This window comes from Desmodus rotundus, chromosome 12, assembly GCF_022682495.2.
Source record: "Desmodus rotundus isolate HL8 chromosome 12, HLdesRot8A.1, whole genome shotgun sequence".
NCBI classification, from domain to species: domain Eukaryota; kingdom Metazoa; phylum Chordata; class Mammalia; order Chiroptera; family Phyllostomidae; genus Desmodus; species Desmodus rotundus.
Window position 1 is genome coordinate 65,775,563 of NC_071398.1, and position 22,833 is coordinate 65,798,395.

A 22,833-nucleotide genomic window follows, 5' to 3' on the forward strand; every position below is an offset into this window, starting at 1 on the left:
AGTTAATTTTTTAAAGCAATTTTCGGCTGGAAATTCAGCTCGGTGGTGGTCATACCCTCCATTTGAAGTGCGAATAATTCACATTATAACTCCAGCGGGCTCCCTTGTCTGCACTTTACATACTTTGTGAAATCATTTTAATATTCTACAATCACTTTAATATACTGTGTAATCTTTGACAAGTTACTTAGGCCTTCTGGTCCTCAGCTGCCTCATTTGTGAAATGAAGGGGTTGGACGAGGTAAGTGGCTTCAAATTATTTTTTCCCAAATAAAATTTTCCATGGCATTCCATTAGGTAAGAGAGATGAAACTGCGCTAGTTGAACCTGGAGAATTCATTGAACTGACCTATTGGTCAAGTGCTGTGCTGGATGCTGGGATACACAGCTGAGTGGACCGCAGCCTGTACTATTAGTCTAGTGTGGGGTACAGTCACAGCTAGAGGTACACCAGGGCATGTGGGGGACACCAGCCCGAGGCAAGAGGGAAGGCTGTCAGAGGAGTAGCTGTAGCAGACGCCCCCTCTCCATGCGTCTCCCTGAAGCCATGGAGGACAGTCCCATGCAGGCAGCCAGTGGCCCGCCTCACACACCCACCTGCCTGTATCAGGACTCTAGACTAGGACAGGTTCACCCCAGAGGTTCGGAGCACCTTCCACACAGGGGGCGCAGGTGGTACCCACTCGGTAACACAGGCTGTATCGACTTTCTCCTGTTTCCTGACTTGTTCCCCTTCCCCCCTCTGCACTGCTCTCTCAGATCACTTCCCAAAGCACGACTCACGCCCAAGTCAGTGTGTCGGGTCTGCTTTCAGGGCTACCTAACCCAGAGGAGAGGCCACGGGAAGAAGTGTGAAAGGCATTGCAGAGGGAGGCCACGGCAGCGGTAAACGCTCAGAAGTGAGAAACAGCAGAGTAGAGGGAACGCTCTTTCCAGGCCTGGCTGGACCACCGTCACATCTGAGCCATTGACTACACAGCTTCCGGGGCAGGTTATCAGCCATGTGCCCAGGATGCTCTCCGACCACTGTGACCCTGCAGCCACTGTGTGCTCAGAGACAGCACTCGGAGTCTGACGTTTGCCCACCGTGAGGATGGAAGAATAGTGTACTGGGGCTCGGGGAGGACAGGCTGTGGCCTGCCGCTCTCGGAAACAATGTCCTTCCTCAGCAGCTCCTGTGACTGACAGGTCTCAGTGCCCTCTCTCATGGCACATTCTAGCCTTTCCCTGGAAGCAGGCTTCATTGCGATTATTACCTCATTGTGTTTAATCTGCAAATGAGGAGTTAGAATGTAAATGTCTCTCGAAGGGCAAGAGGTGCGGGATAGAGTTTGCAGCAGGGAGGAGAGGAAACCAGTTCCCACATTGTGCAGCCGCGTGAATGTAATAAAAGAAATGAAAGTGGAAAGGGTGAAATGAGCGAAAGGGAAATTAATAGTGGCACAGCGAGGAGGAGCTGGAAGTGAGGTTATTCAAAATCCCTGCTTTAAGTCCTGTTCGTTTGCTAGAGGAGAGCCGCAGATTGGACCATAAGCTCTCTAATCGCTATCATGAAAAGAAGGACCCTGGCAGCTATGACATTCACAGAGTCCAGAGGTAAAAACGAAATGAGTCGCTAGGGAAAAGAGCAACTCTCTGTAGTACTGAGACCAGAGTAAAACTTCTCCATGGGTCCCGAGGAGGGAGGCTGCTGCCTGATGTGATGAGGCTGTAAACCTGTCCTCCCGGGAAACACCGTGACAAAGTGCATAGAGCTGTTTCTTCAGACATCCCTCCACGTAGACTGATGGCATCATGGCAAAACGCAATTTCATAAAAGCAACTATATGGGGTGCCGCTATGATATAGCCAGATATCAAGCTTACTGATGGCCTACTCAACTCATAATTCTGGGGTAGATCTCAGGGCATCCAGGAGAAGGCACAGACTGCAATTACTTTAGGCTATCTCCCACGAATATGGTTTCTCTTAGCTGAGCTTTTAAGAATATTGAGATGCAATAAGTTTGAAGTCATCACCTGGATGGTGTCTGTTCCCGGTGGCTGGTTAAGCACAAAACCATGTGCTCTGTCCATCAGCCGGCCCACCTGGGGCAGGGCTGACATCCTCCTGTGACTATGCCGGGGCCACAGCTGGACAGACCTCAGTGGCTCAGAAGTGGACCTGCAGGGTGTTCGTGGCAGGGAGCCCCAGACTCTTTCAGAAAGTAACTTTGCATCCTTCCTAACTCAGAGCAGTAAGTGGGTGATTTAGCCCCCACAAGTTTTATGTCATAAAATGTGGACACAACAATTTTAGTCCAAAAAAAAAAAAGCATTAAAGCAGGGGATACAACCCTGTTTGCTCCATGAGGGAAGAAGCCAGCAGTAAAGTGCAGCAGTCCCCCATATGCAGGGAGGCAGTCCGAGACGCCCAGTGGATGTGTGCAACTGGTATAGTACCGAACCCTATGTAGATGTGTATCTTCCTATACACACACACAGTGATAAAGCTTAATCTATAAATTAGGCACAGTAAGACACCGTGCCTAATAAAACAAAAACTAATAAAATGGAACAATTATTACAATGTATGGAAACAAAAGTTATGTGAATGTGGTCTCTCTCCCCAAATATGTTATTATACGGTACTCACCCTTCTCGGGCCGCTGTGAGATGCTACAATGTTGAGGTGATGAGACGAAGTGAAGCAATGACGAGGGCCTGAGAGGTGGCCTTAGGCTACTACAAAGGTTACTTGGCCACAAGCACCGGATTGGGCTTGTCTGACAATCAAGACGGTTACTAAGTAACAAACGGGCGGGGAGCGTCTGCAGCGTGAAGACAATTCACGTCTCGCAGGATGGAACGGACATCGCGAGATTTCATCATGCTACTCAGGACCGCACACAATTCCAAATTTATGACTTGTTTATTTCTCAAGTTTTCCATTGATATTTTCAGACTGTGGTCAATCGTAGGTAACTGAGACCTCGAAATGTAAAACCTTGGATAAGGGGGACTCCTGTACCCATGATGTGGCTGGCAGGCAAAATGTCACTCCCAAAGCACCTCTCAAGATTGAGAAATTCCATAATGTACCCGTGTGCTCTATGACTTGCTAAAGGGGATACTAGCTTCAAAGTGGATAAAAAAGGAGAGATGGCTACCAAAAATGATGGCTTGGTTTTAGAACAATGAATCTATGAGGCGATTCTCCAGTAGAGAGTAGGTAGGTAGCAGGAGTAATAATCCCAGTTTTTCAAAATAAAGCCATGGTCACGCAAGCTTGCTCTGTTCTCTAACACTGCGAGACATACATCCAGCCCAGCCCAGGGGGGTGGAAATTCAATAAGAGGAAGGAGAAGCAGAAACAAAGATTTAACTCAGGAAGAGAGACTAGAAAAGATTGGCTGGACTTAGATAAATCCATAATCCTGAGGTTGGGAGGGACTTCCTACAGGGCAGCTCATCTGGGCAGGGATTGCCCGCGGCTGGCCTTCTGTGCAGGCGCTTAATCTCGGCTGACTGCTCTTCACAGGCCAGAGGATGCCACTATCATCGAGCTAACTCCCGTCAGGACAAACTGGGCCAGCTCTGTCTCCTGGCAATTTTTACCCAGTAACACAAAACCACACCTGAAGCAAGTCCATTCTGAAGATAACTGCTCAGAGCTCCCTGTTATCTTCTCTGAGTCATCAGACCAACCTATTTCCATACAAGGTTAAGTCCTCCCTGAATGATCAGATAGGTTTAGCGAGGAAAAACATGGGATGCCCTAGTTGAATTTGAGTTTCAGATCAACAAAGAATCCTTTTTTAGCATAAGTATGCTCCATGTAATATTTGGGACATACTTATGCTAACAAAGGATATCTTGTTTATCTGAAATTCAAATTTGACTGAGCATCCTGTATTTCTAGCAACTCTCCCTTGGATGAATTTTAGTTTCCTTTAAAAAATATATATTGATTGATTATTTTATTACAGTTATCCCATTTCTCCCCCTTTATTCCCCTCCACAATGCACACACCCTCCCACTCGCATTCCCCCCACCCCCTTCAGTTCATGTCCATGGGTCATATATATAAGTTCTTTGGCTTCTGCATTTCCTATACTATTTTTAACCTTCCCCTGTCTATCTTTACCAACCATTTATGTTACTTATACTCTGTACCTTTCCCCCTTCTCTCCCCTTCCCACTCCCCCGCTTCCCACCCTCCATGTGATCTCCATTTCTGTGATTCTGTTCCTGTTCTAGTTATTGGCTTAGTTTGTTTTTGTTTTAGGTTTGGTTGTTAATAACTGTGAGTTTGTTGTCATTTTACTGTTCATATTTTTGATCTTCTTTTTATTAGGTAACTCCCTTTAACGTTTATTTCATATAATAAAGGCTTACATGGTGATGATGAACTCCTTTAACTTGACCTCATCTGGGAAGCACTTTATCTGCCCTTCCATTCTAAATGATAGCTTTGCTGGATAGAGTCATCTTGGATGTAGGTTCTTGCCTTTCATGACTTGGAATACTTCTTTCCAGCTCCTTCTTGCCTGCAAGGTTTCTTTTGAGAAATCAGCTGACAGTCTTATGGGAACTCCTTTGTAGGTAACTGTCTCCTTTCCTCTTGCTGCTTTTAAGATTCTCTTCTTCTCTTTCATCTTGGGTAATGTAATGATGATGTGCCTTGGTGTGTGCTTCCTTGGGTCCAACTTCTTTGGGACTCTGTGAGTGTCCTGGACTTCCTGGAAGTCTATTTCCCTTGCCAGATTGGGAAAGTTCTCCTTCATTATTTGTTCAAATAAGTTTTCGATTTCTTGCTCTTCTTCTTCTCCTTCTGTCACCCCATATGATTCAGATATTGGAATGTTTAAAGATGTCCTGGAGGTTCCTAAGCCTCTCCTCATTTTTTTGAATTCTTGTTTCTTCATTCTGTTCTGGTTGGATGTTTCTTTCTTTCTTCTGCTCCATATTGTTGATTTGAGTCCCAGTTTCCTTCCCATCACTATTGGTTCCCTGTACATTTTCCTTTGTTTCTCTTAGCATAGCCTTCATTTTTTCATCTAATTTGTGACCAAATTCAACCAATTGTGTGGGCTTCCTGATTACCAGTGTTTTGAACTGTGCATCTGATAGATTGGCTATCTCTTCATTGTTTAGTTTATTTTTTCTGGATCTTTGACCTGTTCTTTCATTTGGGCCTTTTTTTTTTTTTTTTTTTTTGTCTTGGCACACCTGTTACGTAGTAAGGAGCAGAGCCTTAGGTGTTCACCAGGGCGGGGCAACCCACTTGGCTGTGTTGTAGTGCTCTATGTGGGGGAGGGCCCGAGAGGGAACAGTGCTGCTAGCTCGGTTCTCTGCTGGTTTTCAGTCACTTCCCCCACTATCCACAAGCAAATTGGGCACTTCTGGTGCTGATTCCTGGGTGGGTGGTTTGTGTACGTTCTAGGCCCCTGTGGGTCTCTCCAACGAACTCTCCTGTAAGGCTGGGAGTTTCTTCCTCAGCCTCAACCCCCACAGGTGTTTTCAGTCAGTGGTTTGAGGCTTTATTTCCCTGCACTGGAGTCTTGGGTTGCTAGGTCTGTCTCGCTTCCCAGTTGCTCCTCCCAGTTTATCTGAACATGAATGTGGGACCCGCCAGTCTGCCAGCCGCAGCCTTGCCTGCCCTGGTCCTTCAGTTGCCACCTTGCTGCGAGTCCTCTCCACCCAGCTGCCTGTCTCCACCTCTCCTACCTGTCTGGTTGACTGTTTCTTCTTTAACTCCTTGGTTGTTGGACTTCCATACAGTTCGATTTTCTGTCAGTTCTAGTTGTTTTTTGTTTTTAAATTTGTTGTTCTTCTCTTGGTTGTGCGAGGAGGCACAGTGTGTCTATCTATGCCTCCATCTTGGCTGAAAGTCTCTTTTTTTGAGAGAGAGAGAGAGAGAGAGAGAGAGAGAGAAACATCGCATGCACCCCAACCAGGAATCAAACCCACAAACTTTTGGTGTAAAGGATGACACTCTAACCAACTGAGCCACCTGGCCATGACACAACTGTTTTTAAATGCAGTGCCTAGAATTTAAGACAATAATATTTCAGTTGAACCCAGGAGTAGAGCTTAAGTGGGTGAAAAAGCCTGGAAGGGGAATGAAGGACATTTCCCACCCCTTCTTTCCCATCCCCACCCATGCTTCTATGTCAAGACTAGGATAAAATGCCTTCTCGGAGGGCATAAAGCCCCCTCCCCCAGCTCGGTGTCAAGGCACAAGGTTGGTCCAGGTTGGGCACCTTTGGGTACCACCAAGGTAAGCAGCTCTGGTCTTAGTAAAGAATCTCTTCCAACATCTCAAAGCTCCCCTGGCTATTTCTAACTTGCTGTGGCAACACTTCTTTTCATAATCAACTCTGTAGTCTCTATTCATTGTAGGAGGCTATTTTCAGCCCAGTTGATGGCATATTTGCAAAATACTATGCACACAATGGTCTGTGCCTCTCCTATCTACTTACCTCCCTTTGAATTTCCTTCCCTCTTCTGGCATCAATGCTTTGGAGTCCTTTGCGGCTTTCTAGCTCTTTGCTACATAAAGCTAGAATCTAAGCTTGTCTAGGGCAAGGGCCAAGTACACTGTTAACATAGTAACACCTCACTTTTGTAGAGAGCTTTCATCGTCCCATTCCAGTTTCTTAGTTTCTCCTCACACTCTTCCACACCATTGTCCCTGCAGGCGCAATCGCTAGGGGTGGATGCTCAGGGACACTTCTGGCCTGGCCAGGGTGGAAGTGGGGACAGTCACAGTCGTAGTCATCTGCAAACACTTTCTCCACTGTTCTCTCATTTCGGTCTTTTAAGGCCAGAGGTCACAGAGCACAGCCCAAGCTTAACCCGTTCCAAACAGATGAGACCCCTTGGTGTTTCTGAAGCCTGTCAGCTGAGCATTCCACAACTTCCCCTGAGGCCTCAGCAGTATGGAATGGCTCTCACCCATCAGGAAACAAGGCTTCCTCTCCCCACCCCTCCCTTTTTAACTCTTAATTCCATGCTCTAATTCTATGATTAAATCTTAAACTGCTGATAAATAATCCCTTGTTTAACTTCAATAGGGGAAACATACACCTGGAAACTGAACGAGAACTATTTTAATGAAAATAAGTAGTGGAATGAAGTATTGCCGTGAAGCACCCCCCTCCCCCTGCCACTCTGCTGAAGCAGGGTGGGCCAGGGTTGTCTGGAGACCCAGCGATGTGCGGGGCGGGGAGCGGTGAAGACTGAGTCTGGGTGAATCCCAACAGTGATTCATTCAGTGGGGCTTTTACATTTCCATTCTCTACTTTAAATAATAAGGTGATTTACTGATCTCAGCAGGAAAACCTATCAGGAGTGTGAGGGTGTGGACCCTTGTGAGCTTTTCAGTGGCCGTGCATACAGACACACACATGCCAGCAAGAGGCAGTGACAGCTGGCTAGGGTGACCAGACCCGAGAGTCACTGTGAGGTGACTAAGGAGACCCCTGGCGGGTCTGGCCTCCTCCGGACGGGCGTGGGCCAGAATTGCTGGAGAATGAGTCTTCCTGCCCTAGGCAAGCCCATCCACTAGGCAAGGCAAGGACAATTGATTGGGACAAAAGCCTTACCTGTAAAGGAGGTTACTCACTCTGGCATACAAATATCTTTCATAATAAAAGCATCAGCAGATTACAGAGTCATGAATTAACGCATTGTGCTGGCTGCTGTGGGTGCTGTTTCTCTAGTTAGAAATGCGTTTCATCCTTTGGTCTTCGGGGCTATCCACAGCGTGTGGAGCTACGGCCAACTGTCTGGAATCATTAATTTATGCGCATTCTCTGCTACAAAAACGGCAGTCTTGGGCCGACTCTCATGACACAGGTGACTGCCCACCACCAATGGGCTATCCACTTTAGTCCTCATTCTACTTACCCTGCCTCAACAGCCTCATTTATTCTATCTCAACCGTTAGCCACCGGTACTTCCACGATTGTAAGATGCACCATCAATTTAATAATATCCAGGGGTGGGGAGGGGAGGGGAGAATCGCTCTCATATTACATATACAACATCTATAGTCAGCTCACAGCTGCACCTCACGGCTAAAGACCTCCTGATCCTCTGAGATTCATCTCACGGTCCTTCCCTTTTCACATCCTTTCCCAGCACTGGCCACTCCCTTGTGTCACAACTGGCACATGCTGTCACACCTAGTACAGTCACGATGCCCAGGCTGGAAGCACCTCAAGGGCAGAAACAGTCATATTTGTCTCTGTCTTCTCAGGGTCTAGCCCAGTGTCTGCCATTAATTCTCTCCGTAAATACTGATTGAAGACCTACCACGTGCCAGGCACACCCCCAGACTCGCACTTGTTTGTTAGACAGAGGAGTTGCCGCAAACCCCGACTCTGCAGTGACATGGGAGATGGCACTTGAGAGCGTGACCGTCTCTCCGGCCTTCCATAATTAGGCAGAGGTGGGAGTGGCACGCGTGTTGTGCTGCCTTCGTCGGCTCAGGCTGCTGTAACAAACACCAAAAGACTGAGTGGCTCAGGCAACAGACATTTAGTTCTCGCAGTTCTGGAGGCTGGGAAGTCCAAGATCAAGGTGCCAGCAGTGCCTGTTCCTGGTGAGGGCCCTCTTCCTTGCTGTGTCCTTACATGGCAGACGAGAGATCATCTCTCTTTGTAATGGCACTAATCCCATTCCTGAGGGCTCCAACCTCAGGACCAAACCACCGCCCCCCACCCCCATGCCAAGGTCCCATCTCCAGACATCACTGGGGACTCCGGCTCCAATATATGGATTTGGGGAGGGACAGACACTCACTTCACAGCATGTCCTGAGAGAAATGTGAGTAAGTGCCGAAATGCGTGGCTCAGACATTCAATGCTGTGGGTAGTTAAGGAAAGAAAAGATCTGAGCTTCCAGAGGGGCCTGGCCTTTCTCTTCTTTGCAGCTCCAGCATCTCCCAAGGACGAACATGAGGCATAAATTTAAGGTTGATTGAATTAAACTTCCCAAAGAAATTCTAGAGGATTCTATGGGGTGGGAAGTGGGAAAGAATGGCAGGGCGAGCGCACAGCACGAAGAAAGGCTTGGTGTCAAGAATGAATTACAAATGTTTATTATGTTAGAATATGGATAACACAGAATTTACCATTTCAACCAGTTTAAGTGTCCAGTCCAATGGCATGAAGTACAGTCCCACTGTTGTGTCCCCAAGGATGACTTTCTAAGGATCCCTCTCACACGTGCATCTTACACACCTGGCTGATCACACATTGGTTAGTGGAAATAAGGATGCATGGGAGTAAAAGCAGTGCTCCCTGCCCCCGTGTGCCCCACAAACGCTGCGATTTGCTTTGCGGATATTAACCAGAGGCTGTGGTGTGGAAGGGCGGGGACACCAGGGATGCTCCCGGGGTCTTTGAATCATCCCTGTGAAGTCTTAAACAATGGACACTAATTTTCCCCCAATACTGAGGCTTTTGTATTCAAATCAATAGCACAAAGCCCTATTGTGGGGGAGAGAAAAGAATCTTTACTGGCAACCGGTTGTGTCTACTTAAAGTACCGAATGTGAAGTCTCAGGAGAGCTTTCCCTATGGAGTGCTGTCGCTATTAATACACTTGGGTGTTGTCTTTTGTTTTTGTTTTTTGATGAGTGTGCTTGCGGCAAGCCCTCTAATCAGTGGGCACCCCGGACAGGGAAGAGCCAGGGAAGGCGAGGCCCACCCAGAGGCAGGGCAGTCAGCACAGCCTGTGATACCTGGAGCCTGGCCTTGTCACTTCGCTGCAAATCCTTGGGCAAGTCACCTGAACATTTAAGGCCTGGAAACACTGCAGATTGGAATCTACAGCTTTTAAAGTCCTTCCACCTCCGTCCTATCAGAATAATTCCTAACAAGGGCCTTAACAAGGGCCTATCTGCTAATCGGTGGGGAGCTCACCTTGGGACCCGCGGGTGAACGTGCGGGCAGTTTGCCGAAGCAACAGTGGACAAGCGTGGGTGACTCCACAGTGGTGGAACGCAGGGTGTCCCGGAAGGGAGCTAAAGTGATGGGATTTCCAGACTTCCCACGGCCAACTTTTAAAGGTCGGAGGAAAGTTTGTCGTGGGGCGGGGGCCGGAGAGGAGTGCTGGGTGGGCTCCGCCTCCTCCCCTTTAAGCGGGCGGCCCCGGGCTCCCTCCGTTACCTGGAGCGGGGAGGGGCTTGGGAAAGTTTGTGTTTGTTGCTGGCAAAGCGCCCGATGGGAGGCGCGGGCGGGCGGGCAGGCAGGCGCTGCGGTTCTTCCCTTTTGCTTTCGGGAAGCGGCTGGGGCTGCACGCTCGGCGCGGCAGGGCGGCTCTGGCGCCCGGCTCCCGGTGCCCGGAGGGCCGGAGGAGGGCGGGAAGGAGGTAGGCGTGGGGCGGGAGCGAGGGGCGCACGTACGCCCAGCGCCGGGATTGCTCGGCTGGCGGGGAGAGCGGAGCAGGCGCGAGGCCCAGGCGGAGGAGCGCTGACTCTGGAGCAGCCGGAGCTGGAGGAGGAGGAGGAGGCGAGGAGGAGAGGCGGCGGGGAAGGAGGAGGAGGCGGAGAGTCGCTCCCGCCGGGCGAGCATGGGGCGCCCGGCGCCCAGGCCGCTGTTGCTGGCGCTGCTGTCGCTGGGTGAGTGCGCGCGGGGCTCCGTGGGGCGCGGGGGGCACCGGCGGGGCCCGGGGGCGCTCGGTGGGGCGCGGCTGTGGCGCGCGGCCTGGGGCTCCGAGGGGGCCGGGGCCGCTCCCGGGAGATCCGGCCAGGGTGCGCGGGCGGCGCAACCTGGCGGAGAGCGGCCACGGGGCCACCGGGAGCCAGGCGCGAATCTGGCCCGGCCGCACGGCACGCGGGGCATTGATCCCGCTCCGCTAGGCCGAGCCTCGCCCCCCGAACACGTGCGGGGGGGAGTGGCCCGTGACCGGTTGCCCCCAGCCCTCCCTACCTGTTGGCCGCCGGGAGCTCGGCTCACCTTGAGCTACCGGCTCGGAAGGTGCCAGCGGTCCCTGGCCAGTGTCCTCAGCCTGGCGGCAGAAATAGGCGCCTTTGATCTGCCCAGTCGTGGCCGAGACCGGCTGACTCGCTCCTCACACACCACCCGGGCTGAGTCGCCTTTCTAGGGAAGCGGGAGAATGCACCAACTTCCTTCTGCAGAGGTCTCGGGGTGGCCCAGAGCGCTACGGCACAAATCGGTGTGCGAGTCCTCTGTCCTGTTCGCTGTGGCTGGAGCTTCTGCCTCTGGCTTTTGCTTTATTTCTTCCTGAAGGTGCCTCCCTCCATATTTACACACAAAGACCTAGCCTTGGCTTCTCCAACTTTTCCTACCTGTTACTTTTCCTTCCTTTACTGTGTCCCCTGCCTTCCACCCTCCCCAGACCTTGGTGCCTCGTAATTTGGCCCAGCACCCACCCCCAGCCGAAGGAATCTTTGGTGGGTTTTTTCTTCTCCATTTTCCTTTTATTGCATACACACAGACACCATCTTCACATATACATATGGTTATCTTAAATGGTAATATAGCCACAGAAATACATCTGTTTATTAAGTGCCTACCATGGTACCCAGGGCTGACCCTTAAACGCTATGATATTCTTGGATCCTTTTGGTGTCTGTCAACCAGAACAGAATGGATCCTCGGACTCCACCATGGGTTTCCTTCCAAGCCCCTTGAGAAGACAGATCAGAGCCTTCTGGAGAGCGCTTGGTGTGTGGTGTCTGTCCCAGCCAGGCCCCAGCTGCACACAGGGTAAATGACTACTCTGCACTTACGGTCAGAGGGTCCCAGCGGAGGCCTGCCACCGCCACTCCCGCCCTGCTGGCACCCGGGCTCTCAAGGCCCCACCTCCCCCGACTGCTGCTGCTGGGCCAGCCTTTCTAGCTGCTACTGTTTTCTTCCTTCCACCCTGAGGGTTTTTTTTGGGAACTCACTCCCCAGGAGAGCTTATCCAGCCACATTGCTTTAGCTGCAACCATGTGCAGGAAGCTTCCAGATCTTTCACTTAGGTCTGTAGCATTTCTTCTGTGGCCTGGGATCCTAGTGCTTTTATTCTTTCCCTGCCCTCCGGGACCGTGTAAGATCCATGTGCATTCCAGACTGCTGGTGCACGCTGCTGGTGGCCCGCGTTTGCGCAGATTGTGCACCGCACAGCTCCAGAGTTGCCATTCCCTTTATAGCCTGTGTGAGAATGCCTCCCCCTAGAGTTGTGCAGGTTACAACCTGTGTACCAGCCCAGGTGTTGGGGGCAGGTACAAGTCTGAAAAAAAATGTCCTTGAGTAACTCTGACAAGGGAGAAAAAGGGAGAGGAGAGGGGCCAAAGAGAGGCTGGCAAAAGCAAAAACAGAAGTAGGGAAAGGAAGTCTCTCAGTTGTAGACCAGTGAATCCTGCTTGCCCTGACTGGGCATCTCGTGTTAGCCACACACAGGGAATGTCTGTGGTGTCACCAGCCAGTGCCTCTCCTCCTAACAGTTTCTTGAACTTGCACGCGGCGGACTCAGTACGGCCCCCCCCCAATCTCACTCAGTGTGGCTTTAATCTGACCTCTGGGATGCCCTCCCTGTTACATACACTCTGGCAGTGTCCTGATTCCTGAACCTTGATAAATTGATAAGCAAGATCATCTTTCCTCTTGTATTGCAACTTGGGCATAATCTTACTGTCACTTTCTTTGACCTCCACATTCACACTGTCCCTCAATTCTGTGGCTTTTTCTGAGGTGCAGCCTCCAGCTTCTTGCTGTTCTTCCTGTTTCTATAGCTCGTCTTCTAGCCCAGGTTCTGACACTTCTTCACACGAGTAGCTTGATTGACTTTTTCCTCCAGCTCCCCTTCTAAGTTTATTATTTTCCTAAAGAGTGAGTTTGGGGGAGGGGGCATTCTTTGCATGTTGGTTCTTTATGAATTTCTTACAAGGACATGCTTCCCATGTGTTCTCGCCCCTCTAGTCTTCCTTTGGATTTAGACACTTCATTCTAAATAACCTGTTTGCTATCCTTTACCTAGAATATTTGTGAACTTTCTGGCGTTATTATTTCCCTTGGCTTTGGAATGCCCCTCCTGCTTCTGCGCTCCTGCCCATGTTTTTCCTTTTCCCCAAAACTCACTTCCTCCATGAAGCTTCCCTAACTAAGTCTAATTATCACCATCACATCAGAATCCACTCAGCTTCACAGAGCAAGTGTGCACTCCTGGTGCCCATGTCTGACTTACCTTGTTTATCCATTCAGTACAGCACTTCTCGAATGTCTGTAAGACTCCATGGCAGCGTCCAGACAAGTGCCTCACTGAGTGGTTGGTGGAGGTGGGCGGGCAGGGAGTAAGACAGCTAACTATGGGACAGAATGAAATACATAGAACCTGAGTGCTGGTGGGAAGCAAGGAAGAGGATGATTCATTTTGACTTGGGGTGGGGGTCGATTTTGCTAAAGAGGTAGAATTTGGGCTGGGCCTTGAGGACAATAAGAATTTTGAAAGAAGGGAGGGAAGAGCATTCCAGGCTCTGGGGAAAGGCGTCAAGTATGGATGAGTGAAGGTACGTGGCTCCTTCAGAAGTGGCATGAAAGGCCCGAGTAATGGGAGGTAGGAGGCGGGTATAATGGGAGGGCAAGCTGGAAAGGAGGGTTTGGGGGGGATTCTGAAGGCTTCTTATGCTGTGTTGAAGAGTCTGGACCTTGAGGGGTGGGTCTGTTGGCCTTGTGGGTGCTGCCAGGCAGCCTGTGCGCTTCCCATCATCACACTTGTGTAGCTCACTGTAGGTAATTGTTCCTAGCTGAAATCCCCACTCTGATTATAGCACCTGGGTCAGGGCCATGCTGGTCTCGTTCACTGTAGTATCCCTACTACTAATAGGGTGCCTGGCATTCAGTCATTATTCAATAAATGTGGGCTCTGAATACATGTATATATCCTTTTATTTGGGTAATGGGTAGCCATTGAAAGTTCGCACAACAGGGCAATCCGTTTGAGGAGGCAAGCCCTCACTAGTATGAAGCATGAACTAGAGAATGGAAGGTATGGAGGTTGTGGAGAGGGATTAAGATATTTTTCATTTGCCCTGGCTGGTGTGGGTCAGTGGATTGAGCGCAGGCCTGTGAACTGAAAGGTCTCCAGTTCAATTCCCAGTCAGGGCACATGCCTGGGTTGTGGGCCAGGTCCCCAGTAGGGGGCGTGTGGGAGGCAACCGATTGATGTTTTCTCTCACACAATGAAGTTTCTCTTTCACTCTCCCTTCCCCTCTCTCTAAAAGTAAATAGATAAAATCTTTAAAAAAAGATATTTTTAATGTGTCTTTTAAAAATATTTACAAATCCACTGAAGTAGTTTTTTATTTTTAATCGTCACTTGAGGACATGCTTATTGATTTTAGAGAGAGGGGAAGGAAGAGAGAGAGAGAGAGAAACATTGATCTGTTGTCTCTCATACATGCCCTGACCAGGAGTTGAACCCATGACCTTTTGGTTTATGGGACACTTCTCCAGCAGACTGAGCCACACCAGCCAGGGCCAAAGTAGTTTTTAAATGACAAAAGCACAACATCTATATTTAAAAATTCCTGTACCAGAGAAGAGTGTTACGTTAATTAGGCCCAACTGCTCTAACACATAGACTGAAAGCACAGTGGTTCCGACAACGGGGTGCTTTCCCAGCACTCCCGGGGGGGGGGGGTTCAGATGAGAAGTTCGGTGGGCCCCCCTGCCTCCCACAGCTGTTCTGACTCCCAGGCCGATGGCAGTTCCGTTGTCTTCAGCCTGTGGTGTTTCTAAGGTCACTTTGGTTGTCATCGTCGCCTTTCCAGCCCCATAAAGGGTGAAAGAGCACGGAGGAACACGTATGGAGGTTTCGTGGCCAAGCCTGGACGTGGCACACGTCATCTCTGCACACTTCCCTTTCCACAGAACGCGGTCCATGCTACGCTAGCTGCAAGGGAAGCCGAGAAATGCAGAGAAACCTGGCAGCCGGGTGCCAGCTGCCATGGAAGGTTAGAATAGCAGATCGGGGCCGGGGGGGAGGGGGACAGCCAGCAGTCTCTGTGTCAGTTAGAAAGGATATGAGGTAGAAAAAAAGTGCCCACCCTCCCACTGCCCAAGCCCCGCTCTTACGTCTAGTGTATGTGTGTATGTCTGCTGAATATTGGGCTTGTTCTTTCTCAGAGCTCCTGTACTGGGCTCTGCACCTGAAAGGCACAGAATGAAAATAGCGGCTTTACACAGGGCATGCAGACCAAGCGCCAGGCTTTTACATATAATATCTTATTTAGTCCTCACAACAGTACTTGGAGGAAGGTCCTGTTATTTTCTCCCTGTTACAGGTGAGGAAACTGATACCCAGAACAGTTAAGGAACTTGCTCAGTGTCATCCCAGAACTCCATACTGCCTCTGCTACGGAAGAGTTGGCTTATGGTCCCTGTAACCCGATGCTGTGTATTTCCTGAGGTTTGTCTAGTAGAAAAAGCAAAAGTGGCTTGAAAGCAAAAGTGTGGTTAAAAATAAGAGGGTCTGGGGTCAGCACAGTTCAGGCACGATTCCTGCAGCCCCTTGGCAGGTCACCACAGCTTCTCCGAGAACAGGGACCGAAATGCAGCTTCCTCCAGAGAGCAGTGAAGAAGCAGGAAGCCTGGCAGGAGGAACCCCCTGAATTCACCCAGCCTGATAGCCTTTGGAGTGCTGTGGCCTTCAGAGATTCCCTGGCACTCATTTTAGCCTTGTTAACAGAACTGCTGTATCTGCCAAGCTGATTAATGCCTGCCCTGGCTATAATTATTCTTATTAGCCTGCTGAATAGGAACTCTAGTTGTCAGTGATCATTCCTTACCAGGCAGTTGGGCTGGTCGGCATTCATATGGCTATTTTGTTTTAGTGACGGGTGCTGAGCGAGTTTTAACCCTGGAGATTGGACGTGCATTTTCATATTGGCGCTGCGTCTGGCAGTTAAATAAGGTGTGTGCTTGTCTGTCAGTGTGTGACTGCATCTCACTTTATCAAATGAAGTTGGGGGGGAGCTGTCAGGGCCGTTCACAGCCATTCAGTTTAATTGCATCGGTTTCTTAAAGGCAGCATAGCAAGGCCGTTGGACTCTCTGCTTTGGGAAAATAACTTGAACTGGCAAAAATTCTTCATAATTTATCTTCTGGAAAAGGCCAAGTGCTGCAGTTGGCACAGGCGGTGGCTCTTTAGATCTTGGAAGATTTCCCCCCACGGTGGCCTTTGCGAAGCAACAGAATGAGGCCCGGTGGTTACGGCTGCCCTGGACCAGCGATGCGAGTTCCAGCAGACTAGAGATAACGGTGCCGTGTGCACATCTGAGTTCTTCGAATGCTGATTGTGCCAATATTCCCTAAGTGTTTGTGTGAGATTACGGAGGCACTGAGCAGCCTGATTCCAGTTTAAGTATGATGTGCTGGGACCTTAACTGCGTCCTGCCTCGCACCTTTATAGGCAGCTGGGATGTGAAAGCATTTACATCACTCAGGGTGTTTCAGAGGAATGGAGAAACACTCTTTGGTGATTGTTGCTCAGTCTGGGATGAATCTGGCTCAGAACCCTGCTTAAGGGGTCAGGGCACATTTCAGAAGGGGTGCTACCTTTGAATCCTGATAAAACAGAGGCCGCGTGCAGCAGATGGGTTACTTCTCAGGCCTTAAAAGTGATACCAAGCCAAGAACATCCGGATCGTGGCTCTTCCTTTTTTTATTTGGAGCTGGACTGGTCCAGAACTTCCAGCTTTTGCACCTCGGTAAGGGACCCACATGGGTTCCAGGTGGCTTGTATTTGCGTCATGCCACCAATGCCCTCAGCCCCCAGCCCCCAGAACTGACAGGTCAGCATCACCCCTAAGCCAGAAGCTGTGTTCGCTCTGAGAGCTTTACAGGTAGGATCACTTCCTGTGTGGGCCGTGATTTGATGGAGGTTGGCAGTTGGCTCCTCTACCTGGCAAACCGTGGTCCTTTAGCCCCAGCTTGGCCTTGACATGAGCTGTTTGAGGGTGCACCTTGAGAAGCTCAGGGATGTGAAGAGTGGCGCATCTATTCATTCGGCAAGTACTGAGAGAGCCCTTACTAACCCAGGCCCGGCATTGTTCTGAATGCTGGGGATTCTGCTGACTCCCCAGTGAACAGAGCTGACTTAGATCTGCCCTCTAAGGATGAGGCAGGATTCACGGGACCTGTGGTTGGCGTTGCCAGAAAGTGTAGCCACCTGGATGATTGAGGTGAGGGTCAAGGGCAAGTTCTTGGGAATGCCTGTTGGGGGACAGGAAATGGCAGGAAGGGTTGCCAGAAGGAATGGTCAGGGATGGCAAAAGAACCAGGACTTACTCCATCAGAAGCCAAGTAGAGATGGGTGGATTGGTCAAGTGCTGCTGAAAAACCACAGAGATAAAGACAAAGAGTAGCCTTGGATTTGGCGACCCTGAGGAGGCGGGAAGTGAGAGGTGGAGGGGGAATGTGGTGTCTCAGGGCTCGCAGCCTTGCAGCCCTAAGAGTGGCCACAAAATCCCCAGATAGGCCAGTTAGAGGTTGTTTATAAGTTCCCTTTTATTCTCTGCACAAATTGAACATTTCCTTGTGTTCCAAAGGATGTCTGCCTCCATGCCGATTGGTGGAATTAACCTGCTCCCAGATAGCTGCTTTGAGGCCTGCAGCTGTTAATTGGAATTTCTAGCACAGGGACTTTGTGGCATTTTAATAGCACATGTTTCTCTCATCTTCATCAGCTAAGAAGATTTTGATAGTTTGTATTACAAATAAACCATTACATGTTGTGTATCTAAACTGTTCCTGCTCTTGAAAATCACTTATGCAGAGGAAGAACAGGGCTCAGCCTCTGGAATTAGCCCTCTTTTTGAGTCCTGCCCTCTCACAGTGGGACAGGATTCTTAACCTCTCTGAGCCTCAATTCCTTTATCTGTAAAATGGGATTAATACCTCTCCTGCAGGTTTGTAATGAATATTAAAAAATAATATAGCATCCTGGCCTGGTAGCTCAATTGGTTAGAGCATCGTCCTGATGTGCCAAAGTTGCAGGTTCAATCCCTGATCTGAGCACATATAAGAATCGACCAATGAATGCATAAATAAATGGAACAGCAAATTGATGTCTCTCTCTTGCTCACCCCTCTCTAAAGTCAATTAATAAAATTATATGGCCAGAAAAATGTAAACGCTAAACTCTGTTTGTAAACCCCGAGAACATTGTTATTCACAGTGAGGTTAGGGACCAGCAGTAGGGGCAGCACCTGGGGGAACCTCGGGGCCCAGTCCAATCTGGTGACTCAGAATCGGCACTGTAACCAGATCCCCAGTGGACTAGAGTGCACCCTAAAGTCTGAGACGCTCTGGTCTGGAAGAGTGCTGGACACACAGGTTATTCGGTGGCCTGGGTGAACGCCGAGGCCAGGGTCAGAGTGAGAGTGAGAGGAGTGTGGGGTGGGCTCCGTGGGGGTGTGGCAGGCGCTCAGTCCGCCATCAGGATGGGTCAATGTAGGTCTGGAGTGGGAGCTGTCAGCCTGGTTTCCTGAGTTTATCCCATTTGGCAGCCTAGCATCGCACGGTGGGATCTTTCCGTGCGCCATGAGTGGAGGATGAAGGATGCAGGAATCGGGAGGAAGCTCTCCCACAGGGACGGCTGGCCAAGGAGTCCACATGGGGCAGGCAGATGAGTGAGGCTGGAAGGGCTGGTAAATGGCAGCAAGTCTGAGGGACCAGAGGATGCGATGGGGGTGACAAAGCAGATTCAGAGGCACAGGGTGTGGGTGGGCCTGGAAGGGAGGAGGTGGGGGCCAGAAGAAGTAACTGCATCCAGGGTCTTGGAGGTGGATGTTGGAGAGGTAGGAGCCTGGGCGGGCAGTTGCCAAAATAACATGTACCCAGAGTTTTCACCTCTCTTGTAATTTTGGCCAGTTTATCTCGAATATACAACTGGGTTGGGTCTGAATGGATTAGGAGACAGTGGTGGGACTCTTTAGAAGCTTTAGTCTCAGGTAGTTAGGGGAAAAGTGTGACCAAGATAAGCTGGGGTTTGGGGACAGGTGTGCCGCGGAGGAACCAGTGTGAGGATTCTTTTCTAAGAAACCCCTTCCTACCTTTGACACTTGTGTTATACCGTGCACTGTGCTGCATAACCCCACACGGTAGGTGCCATTGCCCCCATTTGGTAATGTGGAAACTGAGGCACAGAGAGGTGAAGGGACCTGCCCAAGGTCACACAGCCAGTGGCAGAGCTACAGGGATTTAAACCCCGGTGACGGGGTCCAGCATCTGGGCTCATGACCACAGTACCCTGTTCCACCTCTGTGCTAGTCTAGCTCTTCAGAGTCAAACATATGTTTGAAAACATAGAAAGGAATTGATACAATTAGCCAAAATGTGAGAACATTTGTTTCCTTGTCTTCGAAAACACGAGACTTGGATTCTGGCCCTGGATCTTATGCTCACTAGTTTTGCGACCTTGGACAAGTTGCTGAATACCTTTTAGCCTCTGTAACGTCAGGGGCTGGGGCTAGCTGATCCCGAAGGCCCCCCTTCCGTCTCCGGAACTCTTTGAGTCCATGCTGACCCCTGCTGTTGGCCATATGGGCTGCTTGGTCCAGCCCTGGCTCCCCGCCCATCTTCCCCAGCCTTCCTCCTGTCTGCAGCCTGTGCTTCTTATCTCTCACCTGCCTGGCACCTCTCCACAACGGGCGGTGGCAGCAGCCTCGAAGGGCTCTGGGAATTGTTTGTCATTCTGTCACTGTATCAGCAACTGCTTCCTCCTTCCAGCCCATTCCCTGTGCTGTGAAACTGGCATCTGTCTTTCCCCAGGTTCTCTCGGTTATGGGGTATCACTTTCAGACAGACTTCTGGAAAAGGTCACAGAAATGATGGAACCATTCAAACATTTCTACAAGACAGACGGTTTCTTATTCCTGATTTTTGTGGCAAGTTTTGTGGAGCGTCTCAGCCATGAGTAAGCTGGGGTTGAATAATCAGGGCTCAGCCCTCTGGAACATGACTTGCGTTTTCTTCCACACGTAGCCCTCAGGTCTGGGGAAGAGCCTAGCAGACTCTGTGCCCCACAGGCTCTCCCTTTCCTAATACCCACCGCTTCCCCCAGACTACAGTGAGACAGCACAGCAGCTGCAGATGCATCCAATGTCTCCTGAAGGGAGGAGAGTTGAAATTCAGACATCTCCCTTCAGTAGTCCTGAATGGCTAAGAAATGTGCTCCTAGGGCTTGGGGACTTCCTTCCTTTTCATTCTCTTAGTCTGAGCGGGGAATGTTGGAGGCAGTGCCAACTAAAAGGCTCCAACCTGGGAAACTGCCGTATTGCTAGGAGCCTGTGTTTATGACCTCAGCCTTCTTTGCACCCTGGCCACTTCGAGGTGCGGCCGCTCTGCTGACCGAGTCCTGGATGTGGATGTTTTCTGGGCTTGCTGGGGACCCTCTAGCAGTGAGTTCTCGGCTGCGTCTGAAGTGGCTTGCTGTCGCTTGCCATCCTGGAGGTGAAGGGGCTGCCAGTGCTTCCTAAATGCACTGCCCCTCTCGGTTCTGAGGACAAGAACCGAATATGAGCTGGGTTGGCGTCTGTCCAACGTGCTGCTGCTTTGCGTATGCTGCAGGGACGAGTTAAAAACAAAACAGAACAGCTTTTGGCATGGCTATTCATTTTTCCATTTTCTGAAGCCTGGCACGTCCAGCATTTTCTTATTTATTAGAAGGCATTATAGTCCATCATCTTGGAGAAATCCACACAGTACGTTTCAGGCGAAGACCATGGGGCCTGGCGCGGGGCCTGGCGCGTGGTGGGCGGAGTCGTGTTGGTGAAAGTCACAAACTGATGCCCAGCTGTTACCCTGGGCTGCAGTACGAGACACTCCTACTTTTCCTTGTGGTCTTGTTTTTTACTTTTGAAAAAATTTATTGATTGATCTTTAGAAAGAGGGAGAGAAACATAGATTTGGTGTCCTGCTCATACATTCATTGTCGGTTCCTGTATGTGCCCTGGCTGGGGATCAGACCTGCAGCCTTGGCATATCAGGACGATGCTCTAACCCTCTGAGTTACCCGCCAGGGCTGGTGGTTTTATCTTTTAGAACTTGAGCATCATTTGCGGAGCATTTGCCGTCTTCCCGACACTGTGGGAGACTACAAAGGAATTAGGAAACGGAATCCAACATGGAAGCTGAACCAGTTACACTGAACAGCAGAGCGGGTCGCTGGTGCTGTTTAAGCATCTGAGCGGATGAATTTTTAGATAGCTGTGCATATGGGACTGTCAGAATCACGCGTGTAAAGCGGAGGCCTGGAGCTGCTGTTACGGAAAGCCTTCCTGGAGCAGGTGGGACTGGAGAGTGGTTTGAGCCGGGAGCAGGGAAAGCATTTCAGGTGTGAAAGTGACCATTGCCGTTTCTCAGAGGCTGGAGCAGGCCCCTGCGCGTGGGTTGCTGTCCCAGTGGGGGTTGGCCGACTTAAGCCGGAGCTGTCGGACCTCAGGGGCTGTGGATGTTACACTCCGGGAGGGAGGCTGGCGGGGAGGGCGAATGTGAGCACAGCCACCCTGAAAGGTGCCGCCGGTGCCCACGGAGCCGCTGAGAGCCCACGTGCGCGAGGCTGCTGAGGTCTGTCGGGGCTGACAGGAAGCACACCTGCCAAATTAAGGGGATATGTCAGGCCATAATCCTATTTTTGGTTGTTTCTTACAAGGAAAACGGCTCCTAAAACAATTACTAATATTCCCCTTAGGTAGTTTGTCAGAGCATTTTGTCGAAGGACTATCACCTGGTAAGAGCCACAGATGAATTTTAGAGGAGGAATGGGGACTTTGAGATGGTTTTCTATGGAAACAAGCTTTCTGCAATTATGTGGTCTATTCATCAGAGTCCCACTTTAATAACAATTTATCCCACAAACAAGTTTCCTCTGAAGCAACAGGATGAGTCCCAGAAAGCTTCGTGCTGTGCCTGGCTCGCGAGTGAGTGTTCCGCGCCCCGTGGTGTTTTAAACTGCCCAGTCGCCCCTCAGGGGCCGCAGCCTAAACAGAGTCAGCGTGCAGCGGGGTGTGAGCCCGGCCTGAGAAATCGGCAGTGGAGCGGCGAGCCTGCTGATCCGTCCAGAGCGGAGGCCCAAGGAAGGCATTCGGGCTTCAGGGCAGAGGTGTGAAAATGGAGCGCGTCGTCCCTCCTGGTGACCCATCTCCAAGTTTTCCCGAGTCGCCCTCACGCCACCGCCGCAGAAATGGTCAGATGCTCCGTGCCCAGGTTGCCCCTCTTTTGTTTTTATTTCGTCTCGGAATGATTTCCATGTGGAACTTGAGTCAAGCCTCCCTTCCTGGGAGAGCGGGGGACATGTTTTGAGCCCGGCCAGCCTGGACCAGCTCCTTCATCGTGGCTCTCAGTGAGCCAAACATCTTCAGAGCACAGCCGAGGTTGGTCTTCCTCAGCCCTGAGGGGCGAGGAAGCAGGGCCACGTCTGCTTTTGTCTCTGTGCCTAGGGAATCAAGTCTTTGAGTGACTAAACTAATTTATTTTTTAGAAAACACCTGTATAGCCCTGGCTGGTGTGGCTCAGTGGATTGAGCACTGGCCTATGAACCAAAGGGTTGTTGGTTCAATTCCCGGTCAGGGCACATGCCTGGATTGCCAGCCAGGTCCCCAGTGGGGGGCGTGTGAGAGGCAACCACACAGTGATGGTTGTCTCTGTCTCTTTCTACCCCTCCCTTCTCCTCTCTCTCAAAATAAATAAATAAATATTTTTTAAAAAGAAAACACCTGTATATATGTCTCACATGTACATATATAACATACAATTTATGACATATATGAAATCCATATATAGTCTGTTTGTGGACCTTGAGTTGTCCAGGGGGCAGAGGTCAGTGATGTGA

The 22,833-nt window shown here is 50.3% G+C and overlaps 1 protein-coding gene across 1 annotated transcript in view; it reads left to right on the forward strand.

Moving 5' to 3' along the window:
* The first annotated feature begins 10,269 nt into the window (after window positions 1-10,269).
* PTGFRN (prostaglandin F2 receptor inhibitor) overlaps window positions 10,270-22,833 on the forward strand; it is a 71,657-nt gene continuing 59,093 nt past the window's right edge. The window contains exon 1 of the mRNA XM_053915558.2: window positions 10,270-10,612. Coding sequence (XP_053771533.1) covers window positions 10,564-10,612 — 49 coding nt within the window. The 5' untranslated portion in view covers window positions 10,270-10,563. The remainder of the gene's footprint in view (window positions 10,613-22,833) is intronic.